General features: G+C 44.4%; 1 protein-coding gene across 3 annotated transcripts; it reads left to right on the plus strand.

Annotated features, from left to right (window-relative positions):
* The first annotated feature begins 418 nt into the window (after positions 1–418).
* Positions 419–21,907, plus strand: epn2 (epsin 2). 3 transcript variants are annotated; one of them, XM_029437377.1, is made up of 10 exons: positions 419–602; positions 7,372–8,172; positions 8,822–8,976; positions 12,858–12,970; positions 13,356–13,460; positions 13,865–14,009; positions 14,716–14,865; positions 15,283–15,375; positions 16,616–16,849; positions 18,265–21,907. In XM_029437377.1, exons 2-10 carry the CDS (start codon positions 7,742–7,744, stop codon positions 18,588–18,590), a joined length of 1,752 nt encoding a protein of 583 aa, XP_029293237.1. In that variant the 5' UTR covers positions 419–602; positions 7,372–7,741; the 3' UTR covers positions 18,591–21,907. The 3 variants fall into 3 exon arrangements, with proteins under 3 accessions (XP_029293237.1, XP_029293238.1, XP_029293239.1); XM_029437378.1 differs by having other exon boundaries at positions 15,283–15,312; XM_029437379.1 differs by lacking the exon at positions 15,283–15,375.
* Positions 21,908–21,947: the final 40 nt, after the last annotated feature.

The raw sequence follows: 21,947 nt of genomic DNA on the forward strand, positions 1-21,947 counted from the left end.
TTCCCTGTGGCTTTCAATAGAAATGAGGAAATTGCAAGAAGTTTTTTGAGAAGAACCTGAATAACCTGAGAGGTTTGTTCCCTCACAAAACAACTCAAACAAAGCAGACAGAAATCAGGATTATCCAAGTAATTTGCAATTCTAAAGGAGGTATAAACTACTTTATATTCTTCAAGAAATAAGGCCCATCTTGTGGCATGTCATTCCAGTGAAAACTTGGGAAATATATGAATTATCATGAGGGTGACTGTGTCCTGTTACATTATGACTTAATGGGTGACATGACTATAGTTTTTAGACGGGACTAAAGGATCTTTCTGTGCCGCTGGCAAGTCAAGCCGCCTTGGTCACACCCTTCCCAGCAGCCCCCCCCCCCCCCCCCCCCCTCCGGCTCTGCCCGCCATGTTATGGAGGAGGAGATACGTGTAGCCTGGCTTTAGCTGGCTTAGCATTAGCAACACATAGCTAGGCGGAGGCGCAACAAGCTCCCTGAACGCCGAAATAAGTACTCTATCTTGATTTTTCATTGGAATTGACGAAACTCGTTTATGGGTTTATATCCCTGGAGGAACAGCTGAACCCGACGTAGCCCTAACGATATGGTGAGTTAACGTCGCCTTTCAAGACAGTCGAGTTGTTTTGTTTTTCCAGGGTGTCCTGTAATCCAGTTTGCTCTGGTGATGTCTCCAACGAGCACCCGTCTTGGTTGCTAGCTTGAAGGATTGCTAACTAGCTTAGCATGCTAGATGGCTGTCTTGGCACCAAAAATACGTTTGGGAGCTGACTGGAATGGTTGTGTATCTAAGTGTAGGACTGACTGTGAATCCAATAAATGGCAGGCTTCGTATTACATATAGATGCTAAATGATCAACAGTTTTTTTTAGCCGAACTACAAGAGGGAGGAGGTATGCCGCTGGCTAACTTAACATAAGCTTTGCTAGCTTTGATCCAACTTTCTTTCAAAGCCAAGTTTTGATCTCTTATTAGAAATTAAGTCAGTGGTTGCATCTACGAGTGCAACTATGAAAGTCAGTGTCAAAACCAAGTAAACAATATGCAATTAATCAAACTTTAGTTGGGTTACACTTTTATAACACCCCGAGCCAACTAACTAAATTATCGTAAGCAAGTTAACGTTGATGGCTAGCTTATTTGGCTAGCTAATGACAACTAACGTTACTTGCCGCAAGTTTGCACTTAACTTGCTAACGTTAGCGGTAACCGAAAGTAGCCAGCTGGCTAGTTAGTCCATCCGATGTATTATTATAAGTGACGTTGTACGAACTTAGCTTTCTGCTACACCCTACATTATTTCGCAATTCAAACCGGTCATTTGACTGAAACATTAGGAAATATGTTTGAGGCAGTTCACCTTACTAGTGTTAGCTAAAGCTACTTTAGCTTATGTGCTACTAATCAAATCAGTTCAATGAAACGCCGTGATTTGTTCTTGTTTTTTCAAGATCTGCTTAATTACTTGTATTTCCTTTACCAATGCACCATGCTTTGATAGAGAATACTACTAGGTTAGATCATACTATTGTGAGTCATCAAGGCAAAACTTGACGTCCTACTGAGATTTTAAGGGAAATTCTTTACGATGTGGGCGCTGTCTGTACACTCGCTTCGTTTCCAATCGGCCATCCCTGCTGGTATGTAGGCAGACATAAACTCTTTGCTAAAATATATTGAACAGTGGTAGGGTTTATTTATTTTATGAGGTATGGTCTGAGATGCTGGTGTTTGGGTGTAAGCTTTGTATTCAGAGCTGCACTGAGCCCATATAAACGTGGCCTGAGAGAGGGGCAGGGCTTTGTCTATTGTCAGGATGATCAGTCAGTCACAGTGGGTGACAGATGCATCATCACCGTCCTCCTCCCTTCCCTGGTTTAGCTTTGTCTCCCAGCCGGTCAGGCAGGACAAAAGGCGGGGTGACATGCTGAAAAAGGTCCCGCACTGCTCCAGACTTGATGCTCATCATAACTCAAATACGCTCAGTCACTTTAAGGCTTTTGGAACATGTGTTAGTGGTTTGGGTTAGATTTGATACGATTTTTTTTGTCTGGTTTGAAGGAACCTAATCTTCTTATAGTTCTAATTACTGCTATATGTTGCCTGTGTTTACTCTCAAATGGAGCTCAAAAGAAGTAAATGGATGGTGAAGGAACCGGTTGGATAACTTGATGTCATGTTGTTTCACATATTACCCTCTCTCTATTTCTTAATACACACCAATATATTGTGACACGCACACACACACACACAGTGGTTGTGCAATCCTGTTCTCGGTATACAGCTACTCAACCCGTAATGCTAATCACAGTTTACCAATGTTCTGCCAAGACACACCCAGACACTGGCGTGCACACACACACACACACACACATGATAGGTTTAGCTTGTTGTGCTCTTGCATTAGACATTACACTTGCGTCCAGTGTTCACTTTCTTCTTGGTGGACATTTGTTGTCCTATTGGGCTGTAGGTCATGGCATTGTCTCGCACACTGTGCTTCTCTTTTCCTCAGTCTCTATTACTTTTTTCTGTAGTGACAACACTTCAAAATCAGTAAAACAACAACTGCTGTGAGCCTTCTGCTCAGCCAGGTCTATGCTTCTCCACCGATGTGGTTCTGTTGTAGATGTCAATCCCATTTTTCTGCCACCAATTCAAGTACGAGTGTTTGGCAACATAGACCCTGATAAGATTATTTGTAGGTCATTTATTCACCACATGGTGAGGTTTCCATAGAGCAGTTTTCATGTCTGACATACTTGTAGCAACATACAGGATTGGAACGATATCAAACTTTACAATGTTGATGTGATCCATCAGAAATGCCCCGATCGGCCCAAATAACGATCCTGCAGATCAAGCCTCGAGGTCCCCCGTTGTAAAGGCTCCGGCCAAAGGAATTGATTTTCAGCTCGGCACTGGATTTCACCTGTTGATCAGCAGCAACACAACACCAGACGGACAAGTTGTCAGTCTGTTCCGTGCATTCATTATATACTTGAAATAATTGTGTTTACACGCATATTCACATTTTTGATAGAGAGTGACTATTTCTGCTAGAAGGTTTGCACATGGCTTTGTTCGATCACTTTTGTTTTTCATCTAAACATTTCCTCCGTCATTTTGAAATGAAAGCCCATGTGCTTTTTTTTTGTTGCTACTTTTAAAATTAATTAAATACTGTAAACATGACAATATCAAATTCATATTGCCGTTATATATTTTTTTGTAAAAAAGCAAATCCATATTTGGCACAGATCTGATAATAATGCTATCAGTTATTCATCAGTAGTATCTTATTTGGCTAAAATAGGATTCACCAGTGGCTTAATTTGAATCTTATGATTTTTGAATGTAGTCGTGCATGCAACTGTGTTGTCCTAGCCCACTGTGTGGAAGTAATGTGGTTAATGTTTTGCAATGACGTACATAGTTGACACGAGGTAGTTTCTCTTCTCTTTCCCATTCAAAAAACTTTGGCTGATGTTGGACTGAGTCCAACTTTTTGTGTAGTTGCAGGGCACTGTCAGTTTTCTGCTGATGCCACAGTTCTGTCCATCTCTAGGCATAAAAATAGTCAGAATTTCTACATGAACTTGACAGTTTGATGTCAGAAACGACAGCCAAATGTGTCAAAGTCAACATGAATTATGTGAAGAACACACAATGTAGGTTTAGGATGTAGAAAGATTCCACAATATTAAATGAAATCCAAGGCAGTCTGTATTGCAAAATATCTACAAGTATATCCATTCGGACGTAATGAATCTGATTTGACACATGAACATGTATTTCTACACGCACACGCACACAGACACTTCTCTTCTGGGCCTCTGGTGATCTAAGCACAGAAGGGCTGGAGGAAGGCGGGCCTGCGGTGTCTCGTGGTGGGGGTTGTTCCGGGGTGTGAAGGAGGTGTGCGGGGGGGGGGAGAAGGGTCTGGGATGGACGAGACAGACTCTCCTCTCTTCCTCCTGTCTGCCATGGGTGAATAGGTGATTATAGCAGCAGATGTGTCATTAGGTCTGAGCTGTATTCATGCGGATGCTGGGTGAGGAGGATGAGGAGGGAACATTTGGGGGGGCATGCTCCACAGGAATCACATTTCACTAACGTTTAGTAAATTTAGGGGATGTGCCAAGTTGTTTTCTTACCCCCCAACACATACACTCACGCTGTCTTTCTATGGCATTGCTAGGCAGGAAGCTCCCTCAAACAAACGCATGTTTAAATGTACCTAAACCACTTGGTCCTTTAAAAATTTTTTTGTAACTGTTGCATTTAACACAGAGTCTGCATAGACTGCTAATCACTTTCACCACTCTGTTCATGAAAGCACTGGGTTGTGGGGCATGGATCAGATTACTGAATAGGATAAGTCATCATGGGGCTCCCTAGATGGTAGTCAGATGAACAGTGGGCACAAACAGATCTCAGAAGACCTAAGCTGCTATTTCTTACGGAAAACAATGAGTTTGCAGCTGATGTAAATGTGTCTAACTCCACCGATGTGGTGCCTGGCAGTAATGGGGGATAAGGGTGTGTGTGTGTGTGTGTGCGTGTGTGCTAGGGCTGCTTGATTATAGCAAATACCATAATATAGTTTATTTTGCTCAATATTGAGATTACAATAATTTACCACGATTACTCATCATTTTGTACATTTCAACTTTTAATGTATTAATCTGGTGCACTTTGAGAGCAAAATTAAGAGGCTAGAACAATGAACAATTAAATCATAAACACATTGGTTGAATGGTGACAACATGGTAAAGAAGTTGCACCCACAAAGCACGGTCCCTCGCCGCAGGGAGAGAGGGGCCCCGCGAGGTGGCGAGGTCCGCCAGCCACCTTCGCTCTGGGCCTTTCCAAGCCGACCTAAAATCGGAGGAAATGTGGCCAGCGAGGGCCAGCCAGAGCCGGGCATTGCGTAAGGAAATGTCGCACCATCGTTTCAGCTCGATTATCTTGTTTTCATAAACATGGAGCTCTACCCCATGTACTGATGAAAGATCAAGCCAAGGAGATCGTGCTGTGGCATGTCTGCAGCTGAGCTCAAACCCTATTACAATATCGTATATCATTGGAATTGACCTGTCTTTCCAAGCAGCCCATTTCACACAAACATAAGCATACCACTAAAACGTAAACAGAAGGTACATGAGCGGTAAATGTGTTTCACAATGTTACACAATGTTACACACTAAAGTGACTTATGGAAATGATATGTGTAGGTGGTCGCACAGCTGTGAGTCTCCACACACTTTCCACAGTTGTGTATGTCAGGCAGCGATTAGTAGGTCAGCTGCTGATCTGTTAGAAACAGGACAGAGGAGTCATCAGTCACTCCCGTAGTCATCATCAGACTGGAAATGGTTCATCTCCCCTGCCACCCACCAAAGGGTGGAAACACATTTTTTACTCACTCATCGATCCGGCGTCTCTCACAGTGAATGTTAATAGTGTGGTGATGGGAAAGAGCCTCGATAAAGGCTCATTAAGATCCACATTGTTGGAGAATGATGCTCGAATTCATCGGAAATTAAATTGGCACAACTTTGAATCCAGCTCTGCTCAAATTTAGCTATTGCTTCTTCTTTTTGTGGTGCTTAACATATCTCTGTAAAAACGTGCCATTTAGGGAAATAAAGGCATTGGGTACAGCTGCAGACACACTATGCTTTGTCAGCTCTAACCATTTACCGTAATTTTCGGACTATAAACCGCACCTGACTATAAGCCGCAGACGCTAAATTGACTAATTTGTACATATATAAACCGCACCTGACTATAAGCCGCAGACGCTAAATTGACTGATGTGTATGTAGCCGGTCTGTAGCTGACACCACGATGCGTTGTGTTGTGTAGAACCAGGAAATAACGATGGAGAATTTCTGCCTGTTCAATCAGCATTTATTGTCTCTGACCGTTGGTGTTTTCCTTAATTTGTCCATAAATTACCGTTGAAACAGAAGAAACACAAGAAAGTCATCATCATACGGTAACTCCACAGTCGGGGTTTTTGGACATGCACCCCTCTCTTCAGCGTATCCTTCTTTCCATCTCCCGAAAAAGTGGCGCGAACCCCCAGAAAGTGCCGGTTTCAGGAGTATCAACATAAAAGCATATTTAACAAAATAAGACTTTCAATTTTCATTTCGGTGGCGACTGTTTTGGCCTTCAGTCGGATCTGCACGGTGGAAACACCTCGGCCGTCTGTTCTCTGTGTGTTCACCCAATCTGAGGGTGTCTCACAAACTGTCTCGCTCTCGTAATGTCCGTCTGTCTCTCGTACCACTCGCTACTTTTGCGCGCTCTTTCCCGGCATCCGGTGGACTGTAACCTGTAAAATCCATAGATTTAGGAATTCCCCTAGTGGCCGTTAGCTGTAAAAATCCATAGATAAGCCGCACCGTTATATAAGCCGCAGGGTCGAAAAATGGGGAAAAAGTCGCGGCTTATAGTCCGGAAATTACGGTAATATAGAGTTCGTGGCATTTATCCATAAAGCCGACGACAACAAAACATTCTTCAAAGCTCGTTATTACTGATGGGATTTTCCTCGGTAGCCAGAGACGAGCATCACTTCGCTATTTACGTAGATTATTGTTTTGTTTTTTGACACAGTGAAACATTCGAACTAGGTCATTATTATCCTGTAAAACACTAGTTGCATCTTGTTAAAATTGCATTCTGGATTATTATTATTATTATTATTATTATTATGCACTATGTTTTCATCGCATGGATCTTCTAATTGGTTCACAGTAATCTTGTGTTTGCTTTGACTACCTCGCGCCCCTTTTTCTTGAACTCCCAAGCCCACCCAATGAGCACCTGAACATCACACAGACCTGACTGCCCCCGAAATGATACATTTTCAACACCCTGCTTTGTAATTTGCAGTTGCGTCAGGTTACTGTAAACTCGAGTGAGCTTTACTAAAGTGGAAACGCAACTCTTGGTCACAATAACACCCCGGCGATGCATAATGAGAAGGAGGCATGGAAATTGCTTATCTAAGCGTGAAAGTATGAAACATTGTTTTGTCTAGTTTCAAAAAGGAAAGCACGACAGCTGCTCCTGTAAATACAAATGATCTTCGCAGTCTTATTGTTTAGGTGTGGAAATCGGAATTGCAATGGCACCTTTTTAAGAAAGAAACTCTGAGACTCATGACTTTACCAGATGTTTAGTAGTCATAGTGCTAAAGTGATGACTGATAACTACAAGGAAGTGTATTTTTAATTTACCTGTATTTCTCATTGTTCTCAGTCCTATTCTGTGACCTTTTCCGAAATGTCTTTCATTCTTCTCTTCCGTCCACTAACCTGTTATTTGTCTGTCTGTCCCAGGTGATGGCGTGGTCATGTGTGCAGCCAGCACTGTGTGTGTGGAGATGGTTTTAACAGACGCTGTTCTGGAGGACTCAGGAACCCTGCACTGGCCTGGAGAAGCCTCATAAACAAACATACACAACACACACCAACCTGTACACGAGAAGATTCACACACACACACATACACACGCCACCGCCGTGCCTTGAGAAAGGACACAGGCGCACGGACACATAAAAGCAGCTTCACCTGAAGCGCACACACACACACACATTGTACACCATCTGTGTGTGTGTTAGCCCCTTCAACCAAACATTTTGGTGTCCTCGCTCCCGTGTGAGGGTGTACGGTTGTATTTCTTCCCGTCTGTCCCATCTCCACCGCCACCATGCCGAGCTCCACCATCCGCCGGCAGATGAAGAACATGGTGAACAACTACTCTGACGCGGAGAAGAAAGTCAGAGAGGCCACTTCCAACGACCCCTGGGGCCCGTCGTCCTCGCTCATGTCCGAGATCGCCGACCTCACCTACAACGTGGTCGCCTTCAGCGAGATCATGAGCATGATCTGGAAGCGGCTCAACGACCACGGCAAGAACTGGCGCCACGTCTACAAGGCGCTCACCCTGCTCGACTACCTGATCAAGACGGGCTCAGAGCGAGTGGCGCTGCAGTGCAAAGAGAACATCTTCGCCATCCAGACTCTGAAGGACTTCCAGTACATCGACAGAGACGGCAAAGACCAGGGCATCAACGTGAGGGAGAAGAGCAAGCAGCTAGTGGTCCTACTCAAAGACGAGGAGCGCCTCAAAGGAGAGAGGTAAGAGCTGGGATAAAATCTGTGTTTATGCAGACATAGAGGGATTTTGTGATAAACATTTAATGCTGACTCTCTCCTTGAATCTAATATACTGTATAAGCCTGCGCCCAACTCAGAATTTACAAAGTCATACCTGATTCTGCGGGTAGGGGGATGTGGCAGTGATGGAACATCCTCTACAACTGTGAATTTACACGTGTCCTTTAAAGTAAAGTTTCCTCCTTAAAAGTCAGCCATTGGAATCATCAATCGAGGAGTCCCTAATTAAAATGTGCACGTCCAAGCAAGCCTTCCCATCTTAACAGAAATTAGGGCATTGCATCATTTCCAGAATTATACTAGTTGGCCGAGGGGGGGGGGGCGGGCGGGGTGCTTCATCATTTGTTTGGCAGCATGTTTAATTCTAATTAGTGATTTTTGCCGTGGCATTTTAGAATGGGAAACCATTTAAAAACCCTGGTTCTCAGGGTGTTTTTGGAAATAGACTTCATCTCATTATCTTTTATTCTAGGTCTCCAAAGACCAATTGTCCTTTTATATCTCATGCTTATGTTGTCCTTATGAACGTCACACTAGGGATTCTTACAATCTTGATTGAGTCAAGATGGCGGCTCGTATGCTATTATGTTTAGTTTTTTTGTCCTACTAGGTCTCAGGCTTTGAAGACCAAAGAGCGCATGGCCCAGGTGTCCACAGGGAGCAGTCAGATGGGTTTTGGCCGAGGCTCGTCTCAGCCCAACCTCTCCACTTCCTACAGCGAAGAGTACGGCAGGTCAGAGGGCTCACCTGCCTCCTACCATGGCTGTGAGTATTAGCTCTTAGTCGCCACATGGGCTGTACACACACACGGAGCTCGTTCCGTATGTTGTATGTTCCATTATACTATATTAAAGTGTAACTTTGGCCTACATCCTGAAACCTGCCCCTCCCCCTGTTCTGTCTCTGGCTTGCAGTTCCTCAGTAGGGCTGCATTCCTCAGCGCGCACACACACACACACACACACACACACACACACACACACACACACACACACACACACACACACACACACACACACACACACACACACACACACACACACACACACAGAAGAGGAAGCAGAGTTCACCCCCTCCCGTCTCTATCATCCACATGACAGAGGAATCTGCTCCTCTTTTCAATGACACACTCACTCCTCCAGAGAGGAAGAGATGCAGTGACAGACTGTGCAACAAGAGAGACATGGCTACAGGAAGATTGAACTGATACATGATGGAAAGAATGACGTGAACGGAAGCCAGACTTGGATAACGCTCGATTTTAAAAAAGGAAGAAGAAATGTGTGGTTTTCGTTAATAAAGTGTGAAGTGACTTGTTGGGCTTATTATTTATACTGCCCTCTGTAACTAACATTAGATATCCATGAGTCTGGTATCTTCACCATGCCGAGCTGGGAATAATATCCCGTATATTCCTCTTTTGAAATAAACGGTTTGAGAGGTCCTCGTACTTAGGTGTCATCATTGCTCTTGTTTTTCTTTAATTGAAGTTCTACTAATACTCGTTACTAATGGCTAATTCTAACAGAGAATACAAGCAGAGATGGATTTTGGATTGAAAGAAGGATGGAGTGAGAGAGGGGTAGAGTTGAAAAGAAACAGAAATCCCAGTCACCAAATGGGGACAGAGGGGAAGAATGGAGAAGTTGAAATGAAAGAGTGAACCTTGGCCTCTTTTCCTTTCAGCCTCTGACCCCCGTGTGTGTGTGTGTGTGTGTGTGTGTGTGTGTGTGTGTGTGTGTGTGTGTGTGTGTGTGTGTGTGTGTGTGTGTGTGTGTGTGCTGTGTGTGTGTGTGTGTGTGTGTGTGTGTGTGCGTGTGAGCCTGCGTGGATGTTGCGTGGGTGTGTGTTCATCTTTTACCTTGCAGTGCACATTTACTGCATGTAAGTTATGTTTTGAGTGTGTGGCTCAGAGACGGAAGCTCAGGCCGCTGAGTCATCAGTTGAGAGAACTGAATGAGAGACTGGCCAATAGGGGGGAGGCTGGGCCGTCACCGTGGGCGTTTCCAGGGAGGATTTTTGGGATTCCAGTCGAAACTTTCCGAGTATTGTTGTCCAGTCAGAGTGTGAATGAACGGCCATGCAAGTGTGACTGTTTGTTTTAACCTAGCACCCCCCCCCCCCCCCATCGGTCCCCAAATGATCTGAAATGTGCTTAATCTAAGGCATTAAAATGTGACTGTGTGAAGGACCCTAAATGTCTTCTTAGGCAGTAGTTCCCCTGAGGTTAATGAGCCGGTTTTGCTAAGTTCTTTGTGTTTCTAGTTCAATGATGCCTTTCGCTTCAGTGCAGAAGTTTAAATGGTAAATTGCTTTTGAACCTCAGCATGAGTTCATTCAAGTTGACTTGAATGTTAAGCAGTTCAGAAACTTCAAATCAACACGTTTAGTGTGTGTGTGTGTGTGTGTGTGTAGTCTGTTAAACACTAAAGTGTAAATACTGCAGATTTATTGTCATTCTTCCTCTTTAGTTGTTTCTCATTCTGCTGACAGGTGCTCCCCTGCCTTTGTGTGCAACACTCATTTTCTTTATTTGACATTTTCACAGTTTCACACAAAATGGCTAGAAAATGCATTTAAGGAGCCGCCTCACTCTCCAGGTTTCAAGCAGCCACTTAATTCTTTGTGTATGGAGACAAGAGACTGGGTGTCTGCAGATGTTGTGCTAGTTAGTGGTCGACACCCTGGGATCAAAATCCCCTGCGCCATTATCACCTCATAAATCTACTGCAGATGACACTAGTGGTCATCAGCCCATTTCACTTTTCTCCAAAAACTCAAAGCCTGACTCTCATGCTGCACTAAGCTCAGCGTTCTTTGTTTAAAGGGGGTTTTGCAGGCTTACGCTTTTGTTTACTTTCCACGTTGCGCCCATTTGCTCAGTCGTTAAACGTAGCGCAACAGAAAAGACGACAAGATAAGAAACTACTGGATTCAACAGCGAGCACAAACGGCAGTAGGAAGCTGTGTTTGTGAGGAATGCAAAGCGGTTCAAATGATCCATATATGGTCCATTCCCACAGTGGTGGACAAGAAACTGGTGTGTTTTAGTTGGAATTGAGTTTTGTTTATTTGTCTTCCTGACTCGCTTCCATCAAGTGTTGCACTGTGTTTTATCGTGTTGGCAGTTTAGTCTCTCTTTAGGCTTAGTGGTTGACGAACTGTTGTTCAAGCACTCTTCTGCTTTGCAGGTGTTTTTGGAGACATTTAAAGAGAGCTAGCGGAAAATGATCCTTTTTGATAGAAGAATGTTACGCACGTATCAAACATATTGATTGCAGATATCGGTAAATGAACGTTTGACGCGCATTTCAGCGAATGTTGCAGGGTTACATCGTCTGAGTGAACGCAGTGATCCTAAAGCCTGCACAGTGTATTTAAAGCAGACGTGTAGCTGATGTCGTGGCCATGGCTCAAGTCCCACCAGCTAACCAAACACACCATTACCCCGGGTACTTCTGCTCACTTTCCCAAGAGACAGACGGCCTGGAGACGGAGCATGAGAGACATCGGTTTGAGGAACACGTAAGATAGGAAAGGAGCTAGAAAGTGAACAAGGGGTCAAGGAGGGAGACTAGGAGGCAAGATGTGAATTTCATTACGCCAACTTATGCTTCCTCGTGTCCTCTCTTGTCCCGTGACCCGGAAATCATGGAGGATCTTCCAATCCCAGCTGTGCAGCGTGTCACAAGTAACCGACTGAAGTAAGCTTAGGCTCCTCCGTTATACGGGCTTTCCCCCAAATCATTTAGTGTTACGGTAACTTCTTCAATCATTCCTTTTTTTTTAAATCGAAATGATTTGCACCATTTCCTCATCATGGAAACATTTGTGGCAAATGTGCTCTGTAATGTTTCTAGAAAACGTCTGATCGGAGGATGTTTGTCAAACTCTGAGGTTTCACTGTTAATTGTGTCAAATAGTGAAACTAATCATCAGTGTTTCCCCGAGTCATATCTGTGTCAGCGTTGGCTTTGTCTGCGCACTAAGGCTTCTTTCTATCCGTCTTTCTCTAACCGTGTGCTTTCAGAATCTCAAAATAATGTAACGTCAGACACAAGATCCTCACGGTGTGATGAGCATTGAGGGAGTTTGTGTTTGGGAGTGGCCACACCAGCAGCAGGGCTTGTCCGGACTGGTCTTTGTTTCTTGGAGCAGAGACGGAGAACAATTAGGAATGCAGAAGGAAAGAGAGTGTTTAAAGTGTTTAAAGGAATCGTCTGGCCCAAAAGAATGCCCACCGAAATGTCATGATTTAGTTTGCTGTGTGTGTGTGTGTGTGTGTGTGTGTGTGTGTGTGTGTGTGTGTGTGTGTGTGTGTGTGTGTGTGTGTGTGTGTGTGTGTGTGTGTGTGTGTGTGTGTGTGTGTGTGTGTGTGTGTGTGTGTGTGAGATCTAATCCAATAAACTGGATAGACCTGTCGTCCCTTACAGGCTCCCTTAAGGCCTCTACTCACACACACTATTTTCTATACAGCACAAATGTAAATCACATGCGACTTGCTTTACTACACAACACTGCTTGATTGTAATTATTAGGCCCAGGTATATTGTTTCTACAGCCAGTTTTAACTGCAATTCTAGTAGATGCATTATGTAATGGAGTCCCGCAGTGATGCTCACATGCGTTCTGTGTTCGTCTGTCAGCCACGTCTCCCAACGCCGGTTCAGAACTGGAGCAGGCCAGACCTCAGACCAGCGGAGAGGAGGAGCTACAGCTGCAACTGGCTCTGGCCATGAGCAGAGAGGCTGCAGAGCAGGTACACACACACACACAAACGCACGTATACAAAAAGAACACTCATGTGTTTGAAATGTGCAGGAAGTTTACACCACATCTGTGGAAACCAGCTTCATTTAACATTTCAGAAAATGACTTTACAGGAGGTCTATGCACTTTTGTCCGTTTTAATGTTGGACTTAATTTCTCCTTAACATCCTCCTGCTGCTGCGCTTACTTAAAAACCTTTCTGAAATTCGGTTAAACGGGTACATCACCAATACATCTGGGTTTGGTCCATGTCCCTGTACCTGTATCATGCTGTCCACAATACTGAGACAAACGTGTGTAGTTCTTAGAAAGAAGAAAAAAAAGGAGACGTTGCACATGTTACATGTACTAACTGCTCTGGCTGTTTGTTCTAGGAGGATCGCATACGCAGAGGGGACGACCTGAGGCTACAGATGGCCCTGGAGGAGAGTAAGAAAGGAGGTCCAGAATCAGGAAAACTGCCCAAGAAGAAGAGAGAGGTAAAATACACAAACATGGAAACTTAAATCACTCCGTTATCATGATGAGCTTATGAAACAGTCTTGTCTCTCCCCATCCTTTTTCTGCTGCTTCATGAGCAGTGATTTAAAAACACTAACTGGCAGCAGACGACCTAGTTTACTCGTCATCATTCTGCCCGAGGAGCTGGCTGGCTAAAGTACGGCTGCATGACTGTCTTATGTTTTATCTCCGCACATACTGATATGACCGCCGTCAGTATGTTTGGTTAGGATGTGGCTGAGCAACAGATGGTCCGTTTTACAACATTTTCCCTCCTCGTCTATTCCCTCTCAATCTTAACTCGTCCCATTCTTCGATTTCCTCTTTTGTCTGCATTCTTTGTTGTTCTTCTCCTGTTCACCTTCTCTTCGTCTCTTTCTAGCCACAGTCATCTTTGATGGATCTGATGAATGTCCCTGAGCCTGGTGCCACCGCTGACCCCTGGGGCGCAGGGGCTGGAGCTAGGTCCAGGGCAGGGGCCGTGGCCGCGGCCGCCGCTCCATCAGAAGACCCCTGGCAGTCTTACGGTATACACACACACAAACACACTCTTCACTGGAGATCGTCACTTCAGATGTTTAAACACTTACTGTCGTCGTTGAGAAGTATTTGTGCATAGTCAGTTTTTCCGTGTCGTCTCTGCTCTCCACCTGTAGCTCGTAGGACTCTTTGTTAAATAGGAATGCTGCTCCACTGGCTCAGCAGCATTACGTCACAGGGAGGGAGGGGGGGGGGGGGGGGGGGGATGTTAGAGGGAGATACTGTGAAGGAGTGTGGAGGGACATGTAGATGTGGAAGAGGAAATGAAGAAGAACAGATGAGCTTGCAATCACTTTTTAAATTCAGCTGACAGGCTGTTCCTGCAGTCTGTCAGATGTGTTATTACTTTATTACTGACGTTAACTCTTTTCTATAGTCTCTGAATGAAAGATCCACTTTCATGCTCTGCTTGAATGTTTTTGTATCGTCTAATTATCTTTTAGTTTTTTCAATGTTTTGTGTAATTGTGCTTGTTCTGTATTATCGTTGTTGAGGACCCCCTTGAAAACGAGATGGTACTTCTCAAGGAGTTATTCCTAATAATCAAGAACTTTCCACAGGATTAATACAAATATAAGTACATGTCTGTTATCAGAACCTGCATTAAAACCACTTTGCTCTTATTTGACCTTTCTCATCTTTCTCCCGCTCTCTTCCTCTGTTCCTCCTCCCCACCTCTGAACCCCTCCCCAGGGTCTGCGCCCAAGCCAGCAGCTCCAGTGGACCCATGGGGCACTACTCCTTCTGTCCCACCCATGAAGAGCAGCGACCCCTGGGCATCAAACTCCACTGCTGCCGCTGACCCCTGGAGCTCCGCAGCCCGCCCCATGAATTCCATCACAGGTGACCATCGGGGGGGGGGGGGGAAGCAGCTTTCTCTCCAGTTTGTCTGGAAATGATGTATTTGTGCCATATTTGGAGAATTGTTTAGTATGTATTAACCAGAGCTCTCTCTATTTTAAGAAATGGAAAGTATGTCTAATACATGGCTGGGTAGTGTCTTGAAGACTTAACGGCTTTGTCAAATAAAGTCACATGCAGCGCAAAGTAACAAATGCTTATGCACATCTGCACGCTTTCACTGGCTTATTGTGTTCATTTGTCTGTTAGTTGATGATCCATACTCATTCATACTTTGTTGTGCTGTGTGTTTCCATCTGTCTGTCTGTCTGTGTGTGTGTGTGTGTGTGTGTGTGTCTGCTGTTTGTTTATGTGATTTTTGTCTGTGTGTGTGTGTGTGTATGCGTTGTCCCTTTTCAGGTAGCTTTGACCTGTACAATGCATCCAACGGTACGTCTAAAGAGGACTTCTCAGAGTTTGACAGCCTGCGCTCTTCCTCCTCTGTCCCCACTGGTACTCACCCCTTGTCCTCGTCTCTCTAATGACACGGAGTCTGTGTTGTGTTTCCTCTGTGTCTGAAATGAAACCTGTCTGCAGATACGATGTCTCTGCTGGGCACAGACGCACACATGTCTTGTCTTTTGTATGTAAATATCACCAGGCCTGAGCAAAGACAGAGTTCGCACCACTTGAGTCATGTGTTCTCACTGCAAATACAATCAAATGCAGCGCTAATCGTATCAAAATGATGTAAAACTAGCTGTTTGCTCGGGTCTGGTCTCCATATCACTGGTGTAATGTGATCTTAGCTTTTATGTGTTTATCGCTAAATGCATTATTAGACCTGCGCCATCCCGTTTCTTTGGAATCCCTTTTTAGATCTGCTGTGATCCGTGTGGTGCAGCCGAACCAACAACAAATGTGCCATTTTTTAATATTTTAAATGAAAACCCATTCACAACTCCATGCAGGTGGGTGTGTGAGGATCCACTGAACAGTTTGGCACAGGTCTTGAGTGTTTTTCCCGTGTGGTTTGGCAGTCTGGGTGTGTGAGGGTGACATTGGTGTCTGGCTTTACCTCCAGCTCAAAACAAACCCTTCTGATACAGTCGGGGTCACAAACACAGTTGTCCAAAGTTACTCCTTCCCAGAAGGGACAAGTCACCGCACCAACTTCAGCGATGTTAAGGAAGCAGCCCCTCTGCAGGTTGACTTATGGGCTGTTAATACACACAGGCCTCCTGTCTGATTCTTATCACGAGCATTTGTTTGGCTCTGCTGTGTCTCCGTTGCTGTTTCTGAGGAGACGAGTTTCCATCCTTGACATTTCCTCCCGTGTATGTGGCGGCTGGCATGCTGAGTTTGTGCGTGTCCATGTGCATCAATCAATGTCTCCACTGCTGTCTGACTGCCGCCGCAAAAAAGAAGAAGAAGAAGAAGAACAAAACAGCCAGACTGTCTGCCTCTGATGGCCTCTCTTAAAAGCATCTTCTGATCATTTTATTGCATCAACTCAATATTTTTTAATCTATTAGACTTTTTTGAATGTAAAATGTCAGTGTACTTAGCAGTTCAGTATCACAAATATAAACAAACCTTTCACATACTCTGTTAGCTGCAGCTCTGTTCTCGTGCTGTGGCCCCAACTACAGACTGATAACAAATGTTGTTTCATTATGTTTTTGTTCCCCTTTCAAGAGAAGTTCAGGAACCGCTTTTCATCAGTGAATTACAACTGCTCTTTGTTTCCCAGGCGATGGAGGCGTAGCATCCTCTCTCCCCTCCCAAGCCAGTCTCGCTAGCAGCGGCAGCCTGGACCTCTTCGACCCCCTGCCCACCTCCATGTCCATGTCCGCCTCCACACACCCAACTAGAAAGACTCCGGAGTCCTTCCTGGGCCCCAACGCTGCCCTGGTCAACCTGGACTCTCTGGTGACCAAACCAGCCCAGCCCGCGCCGGTCGCCAACCCATTCTTAGGGTCAACAGGTGAGGAGCTGAAGAGCAAATATGAGGAAGCTGTTCTCAAAACGTGGAATGTTCTCACTCTAGATCAGTGGTCCCCAAACTAAGGCCCGGCCGGATTATTTTTTTGTTCAATGCAAAGAAAAGGCCGTTTGTCTCATCTGTTATTTCCTGACTTTTTTCTGTGAAGATCCCGGAAAGGGTTATTAATATTTGGTTATGTGTGGCTTTCTGGAAAACAATAAATGTTTACGTTTAGGCACCCCTGCGATCGTCACACTTTTTCTGTTACAAACTGACCCCGGCCCCCATCAGAGAAGGGAAAAATGATGTGGCCCTCACAGGAAACAGTTTGGGGACCCCTGCTCTAGATGTTAGTTAAGGATATATGAATGTGTTTTTTAAGCAGGTAAACACAGAGCGTGCTAACCAGGAAGTGTAAGCCAAGAGACATGGACGTACACGTGCAGGCCTGAACACACACGGGCAGACACACCCATTTGCACAGTGTAGAGCAGCAGGAAACTCGAGGGGGGAGAGGATTCAATTCATAAAATGTTGTTATAAAAGTATAACGTTTAAAATAATGTTGGTTTTTTTTATTAACAAAAATATGAACATTTAGTTATCACAATAATATAGGACTGAACCAAATGTCTTTTCTTTTTTTAAATATATATATTTTATGTCAACCGAAAAAAATAAATATTGAACAAAAACCTCCATTTGAATAAAGTGATGAATCTTTAAGGGAGTGAATTATTATTAAATACATTTTCTTTAATAGATGTAACGTTATTGGAAATATTTAGAAAACAAGTCGGAGACGATCCTACGTAGCCACTGGAATCTAATTCTACACATCGTACAATACTAATAATAAATAAACAAATAATTATTAGTGTAACCTAATCTTTATCTGAGACAGAAATACTGTGTGTAAACAGAATGAATACAAAAGCTGTGTACTGTACTGTAGTATACTGTACTGTGTACTGTACTGTAGTATACTGTACTGTGTACTGTACTGTAGTATACTGTACTGTGCACTGTACTGTGTACTGTACTGTGTACTGTAGTGTACTGTACTGTACACTGTACTGTACTGTGTACTCTGTACTGTACACTGTACTGTGTACTCTGTACTGTGTACTGTACTGTGTACTGTACTGTGTACTGTACTGTGTACTGTACTGTGTACTGTAGTGTGTAGTGTGTACTGTAGTGTGTACTGTAGTGTGTAGTGTGTACTGTAGTGTGTACTGTGTACTGTGTACTGTAGTGTGTAGTGTGTACTGTAGTGTGTACTGTAGTGTGTACTGTAGTGTGTAGTGTGTACTGTGTACTGTACTGTGTACTGTACTGTGTACTGTACTGTACTCTGTACTGTACTGTGTACTCTGTGAGCTCCGTAACATTTGCTTTCTTCCTTTCTCCAGGTGGGCCCGCTCCAGCTCTAGTTCAACAAGCAGCCAACCCCTTCCAAGTGAGCCAGCCAGCGCCCCCCACCCTCAACCAGATGCGGGTCAGCCCCATGCCCTCCGGTTTCGGCATGGTCGAGCCCATAGCCGTCTCCTCCATGCCCTCTCAGCCCATCACCATGGTCCCCCTTGCGGGCATAGCCCCTATGGCCCGTGGGATGCCCGGGATGGGGGTCGGGGGAGCGGGGATCCCGGTCTCCATGTCCATGCCCCAGCCCCTGATGAGCATGCCACCCCAGACTGGGTCGCAGCCCGCCGGAACCACCAACCCCTTCCTTTTGTGAGGGGGTGACCGGGGGACGGCTTGCTCCGGAGTAACCCCTCCTCGCTCTCTTTCTCTCTCTTCCACTTTGGCTCCTTAAGAAGCTTCAAAATGAACAAGGAGATGTCTTATCCCATTTATCCATTTTTTATAACCAACTCCTAGCCAGGTCGTAGTCCCAGCCTGGCCCCATCCCACCATAACACACTCCTTTCCCCCCTACTCCCCCGTCTCTTTGTCTCGATGCTACAAGCTGCCCAGTCCTGTGTGTTCCATACTGATCCGACGACGATGTTGATGACCACAAAGAGTTTGCATCTGTCTACAGACTTATAGAGTAGCAGTGGTGTTTACAGTTTTTTTCCACCGAGGCGGGAAATGACCCAGATACCCCCCCCCACACCCCCAAACCCCTGTCTTGCTTTCATTCACTCGCCTCCTCTCCCTTACTTCTTCCCTTAGGACTGCTCTTTTCTTCTTCTGTGGTGGAGTGACAGGAGAGTCTGACCATACTAACGCCAGGATCTTATCTCTTCACTAGAGCTAATCTTTTATAAGCCCTGTCAGCCCGTCTGTGTGTGTCTGCGTGAGTGAGCGAGCGAGCGCACGTCTCAGTACTTTTACACTGTGTATATTCCAGTGGGTTTTACTTATACACACTGGAGTACGGATGAGAGATGGTCAGATGTGTTTATACTCTTGTGTGTGTGTATGCGTGTGTTACTAAGCAGGGATTTTGCACAATTTGTTGTCTTTTTTTTTTCTGTCTGCAACTGTTGGGCTCACCGTTACACCTTAGCTAAGGGAGGGCGGCCGGCCGCTAAAACGGCTTAAACGGCCCACACTGCCTCGGCTCGCGGTATTACTCAGTCACAACTCTCGTCTGGTCACTTCCCGTCAACTCTGACCTTTTTTCCTCCCAAAACTTCCACGTGAACTTTGACCTCCAGGGGTCACAGGATTAACAATGAACACTTATCAATGGAGGTGAACCCCTTGTCCGAGGGGTTGAAAAGATGCGTAAACGCAATTTCTTTTTCCGTCTGTGTGTGTGCACACAAGTGTACTGTTAATGCTCGGATACTAACAGCCACATGTTGATGTATTTGTCACTAACCCCCCCCCCCCTCCCCCTCCCCCCAGTGTGTGTTTCAGAGAAAAAGACATGAACTGTGTTGGCATCAGTATTTTGCTATCTGAACATATAGATGCAGTGAGGCATCATGGGACAGTTTTTTTTTTTTTTTTTTGTTTCTAGGGTCAAAGGGAAGAAAATGGGGTGTGTGTGTGTGTGTGTGCGCAGTTTGCATGAGAGTTTAGCTTCCAAGTGTACTTTTAATGAGCAAGTTTTTCCATTTCTCACTCAGTAAAGTAGAAACTGTCAAGTTAGTTTCTAAAGCGCAAGTCAAAACGGGGGGATAATGTAGACATCTGCAGCCGTGTGTTTGTATGCGTGTGTGTGCGTGCAACTATATATCAAGGAGTGTTACCATGGTGACAGGGTTGCAAAGAAAGCTCTGGGTTTAAAGAGCATGTCAGCCACTCGACATTGTGAAGAGAGTTTACCTCAGAGTGGATTTACTGCAGCTAATCTATCTGCAAGAACATTACCTGCTGGACACACACACGCACACGCACTCACACGGGGTTGTTCCAGGACCGGTCTATTGATAGAACAGGGAATCGCACAGCAGTGAGACGTGTCGTGTAAACAAGCAGTTGTTAATTTTGTTGGTTACTATTTTTTATTTTTTATTTACTTTTTAGGTGTAAATCCATAGCCAAGCCTTTCAGAGTTTTGGAGCAGTGTACTAGCTAAGCCATGTATCGTCTTCATTCTCTCTTTCTTTCTTTATTTTCTGTCATTGTAGTTTTTTCACCCTATGGGTAGGCGATGTAATTCTCTTCTCTTAGAAGCACAACTGTTACCAAAGTCATAGCGACTGTGATTACTGAGGATGTCGTACTTTGAGTAGTTTGAACAGTAGGGTCACACTTCACTGACATTTGTTTTTTCTTCTGTTTATGGATCCATTGTTATGATTTTTTTTTTTTTTATATATATATATATATTTCAGAGCTATTTTACAGTCTGTTCAGGAGTTTGTGTAAGAAAGTGTTACTGTTGGCTGAATGTCAGCACATTTACTGACCGCAAAGCTGAGCGTCTCCGTCTGGTTGAGAAAGGTGTGTGTGTGTGGGAATACAGCTGATGAATTGCGCCCGGTGTATGGACTTCTCTTTCGGTGACTCTACTCCCTTCAGTTCTGTTGATATCACTGCCAATGTTATTGCTCTGGAAGGGGTGTTTGTTTTTTGTTTTTTTTCTTGGTGTGCGTTGCCGCCCTCACCTGGTCTGCTGTGGTATGATAGCGACACCGCAGGACCGTTGGTATTTCCACTAAACACAGACCTTCGTTTCTCTCAGGCAAAAAGGAGGGGCAGCTCCAACCGTGTGTGTGATTTTGGTGATGATAATGCTGAGGATGATGATGATGATGACTTTTTATGCTTGGGGTCCTGAATGAATGGATGTGACACTTACTTGCAGACCAGCAAACATTTTTGATCTAAATATATGCAAAAATTGAAGTTGGGGAAAAGTAAAAAAATCAAATTTTAAAAAGAAGACTTAACGCTTGATGTGTTTTAGATTTGCTTATAAAGTCTTGTTTATTGAAATGCTACTATGATATTCTAGCTAAGACGTGTCACTTTCTCACTGGCCTTGATTTCACTGCGGCCTGACCTTTAGCGATTGTGAAAAAGGTTGTTATGGATGCATTGAAAAAAATAAATAAACAACCTTTACTGTCTTGAACAAATTCAGCACTCCCAAACAGTCAGATGTCACTGCAGTTGAACACTTTTTCTTGATCCCTGGCAGCAGATTCACAGTCATGGCTATGGTGCAGTGAAAATGTGGCCTGTGTGTAGCGAGCTCCTCTGCGTGTTACTATGTATTCACTATGCTTTTATCAAGAGGACTAACTGACCTTATGGACTGTCTGTCTTTATATGCATAAACAGCTTCCTTTAACCTTTTCCATGTCTGTCTATTTACCCTTCTCATAGTACTGGGAGCAGGCTGCTTTTTTTTTTTATTGGATACGTGCTCAACCTGTTGGCATTATAACTGTATAATATAATTTATCATTTGTACTATTGTAACATACTGTTCCTCTGTATACCTTATTATTCTGTGTAATGGGTTTTTGTAGGAAAAGTCACTGTGGTATTTTAACGGCATCTAAACAAACGAACGCAGCAGGCCGCACCCTGTTGGATGAGGACAACTGTAGCTGCATTGGTTAAAAAAATAAAATGTGTATCACTTCAGCTCTGTAACTCCAGTGTCTGTCTGTGTGTGTCCTTGTGT

This window comes from Cottoperca gobio, chromosome 8 (assembly GCF_900634415.1).
Source record: "Cottoperca gobio chromosome 8, fCotGob3.1, whole genome shotgun sequence".
Lineage (NCBI taxonomy): Eukaryota > Metazoa > Chordata > Actinopteri > Perciformes > Bovichtidae > Cottoperca > Cottoperca gobio.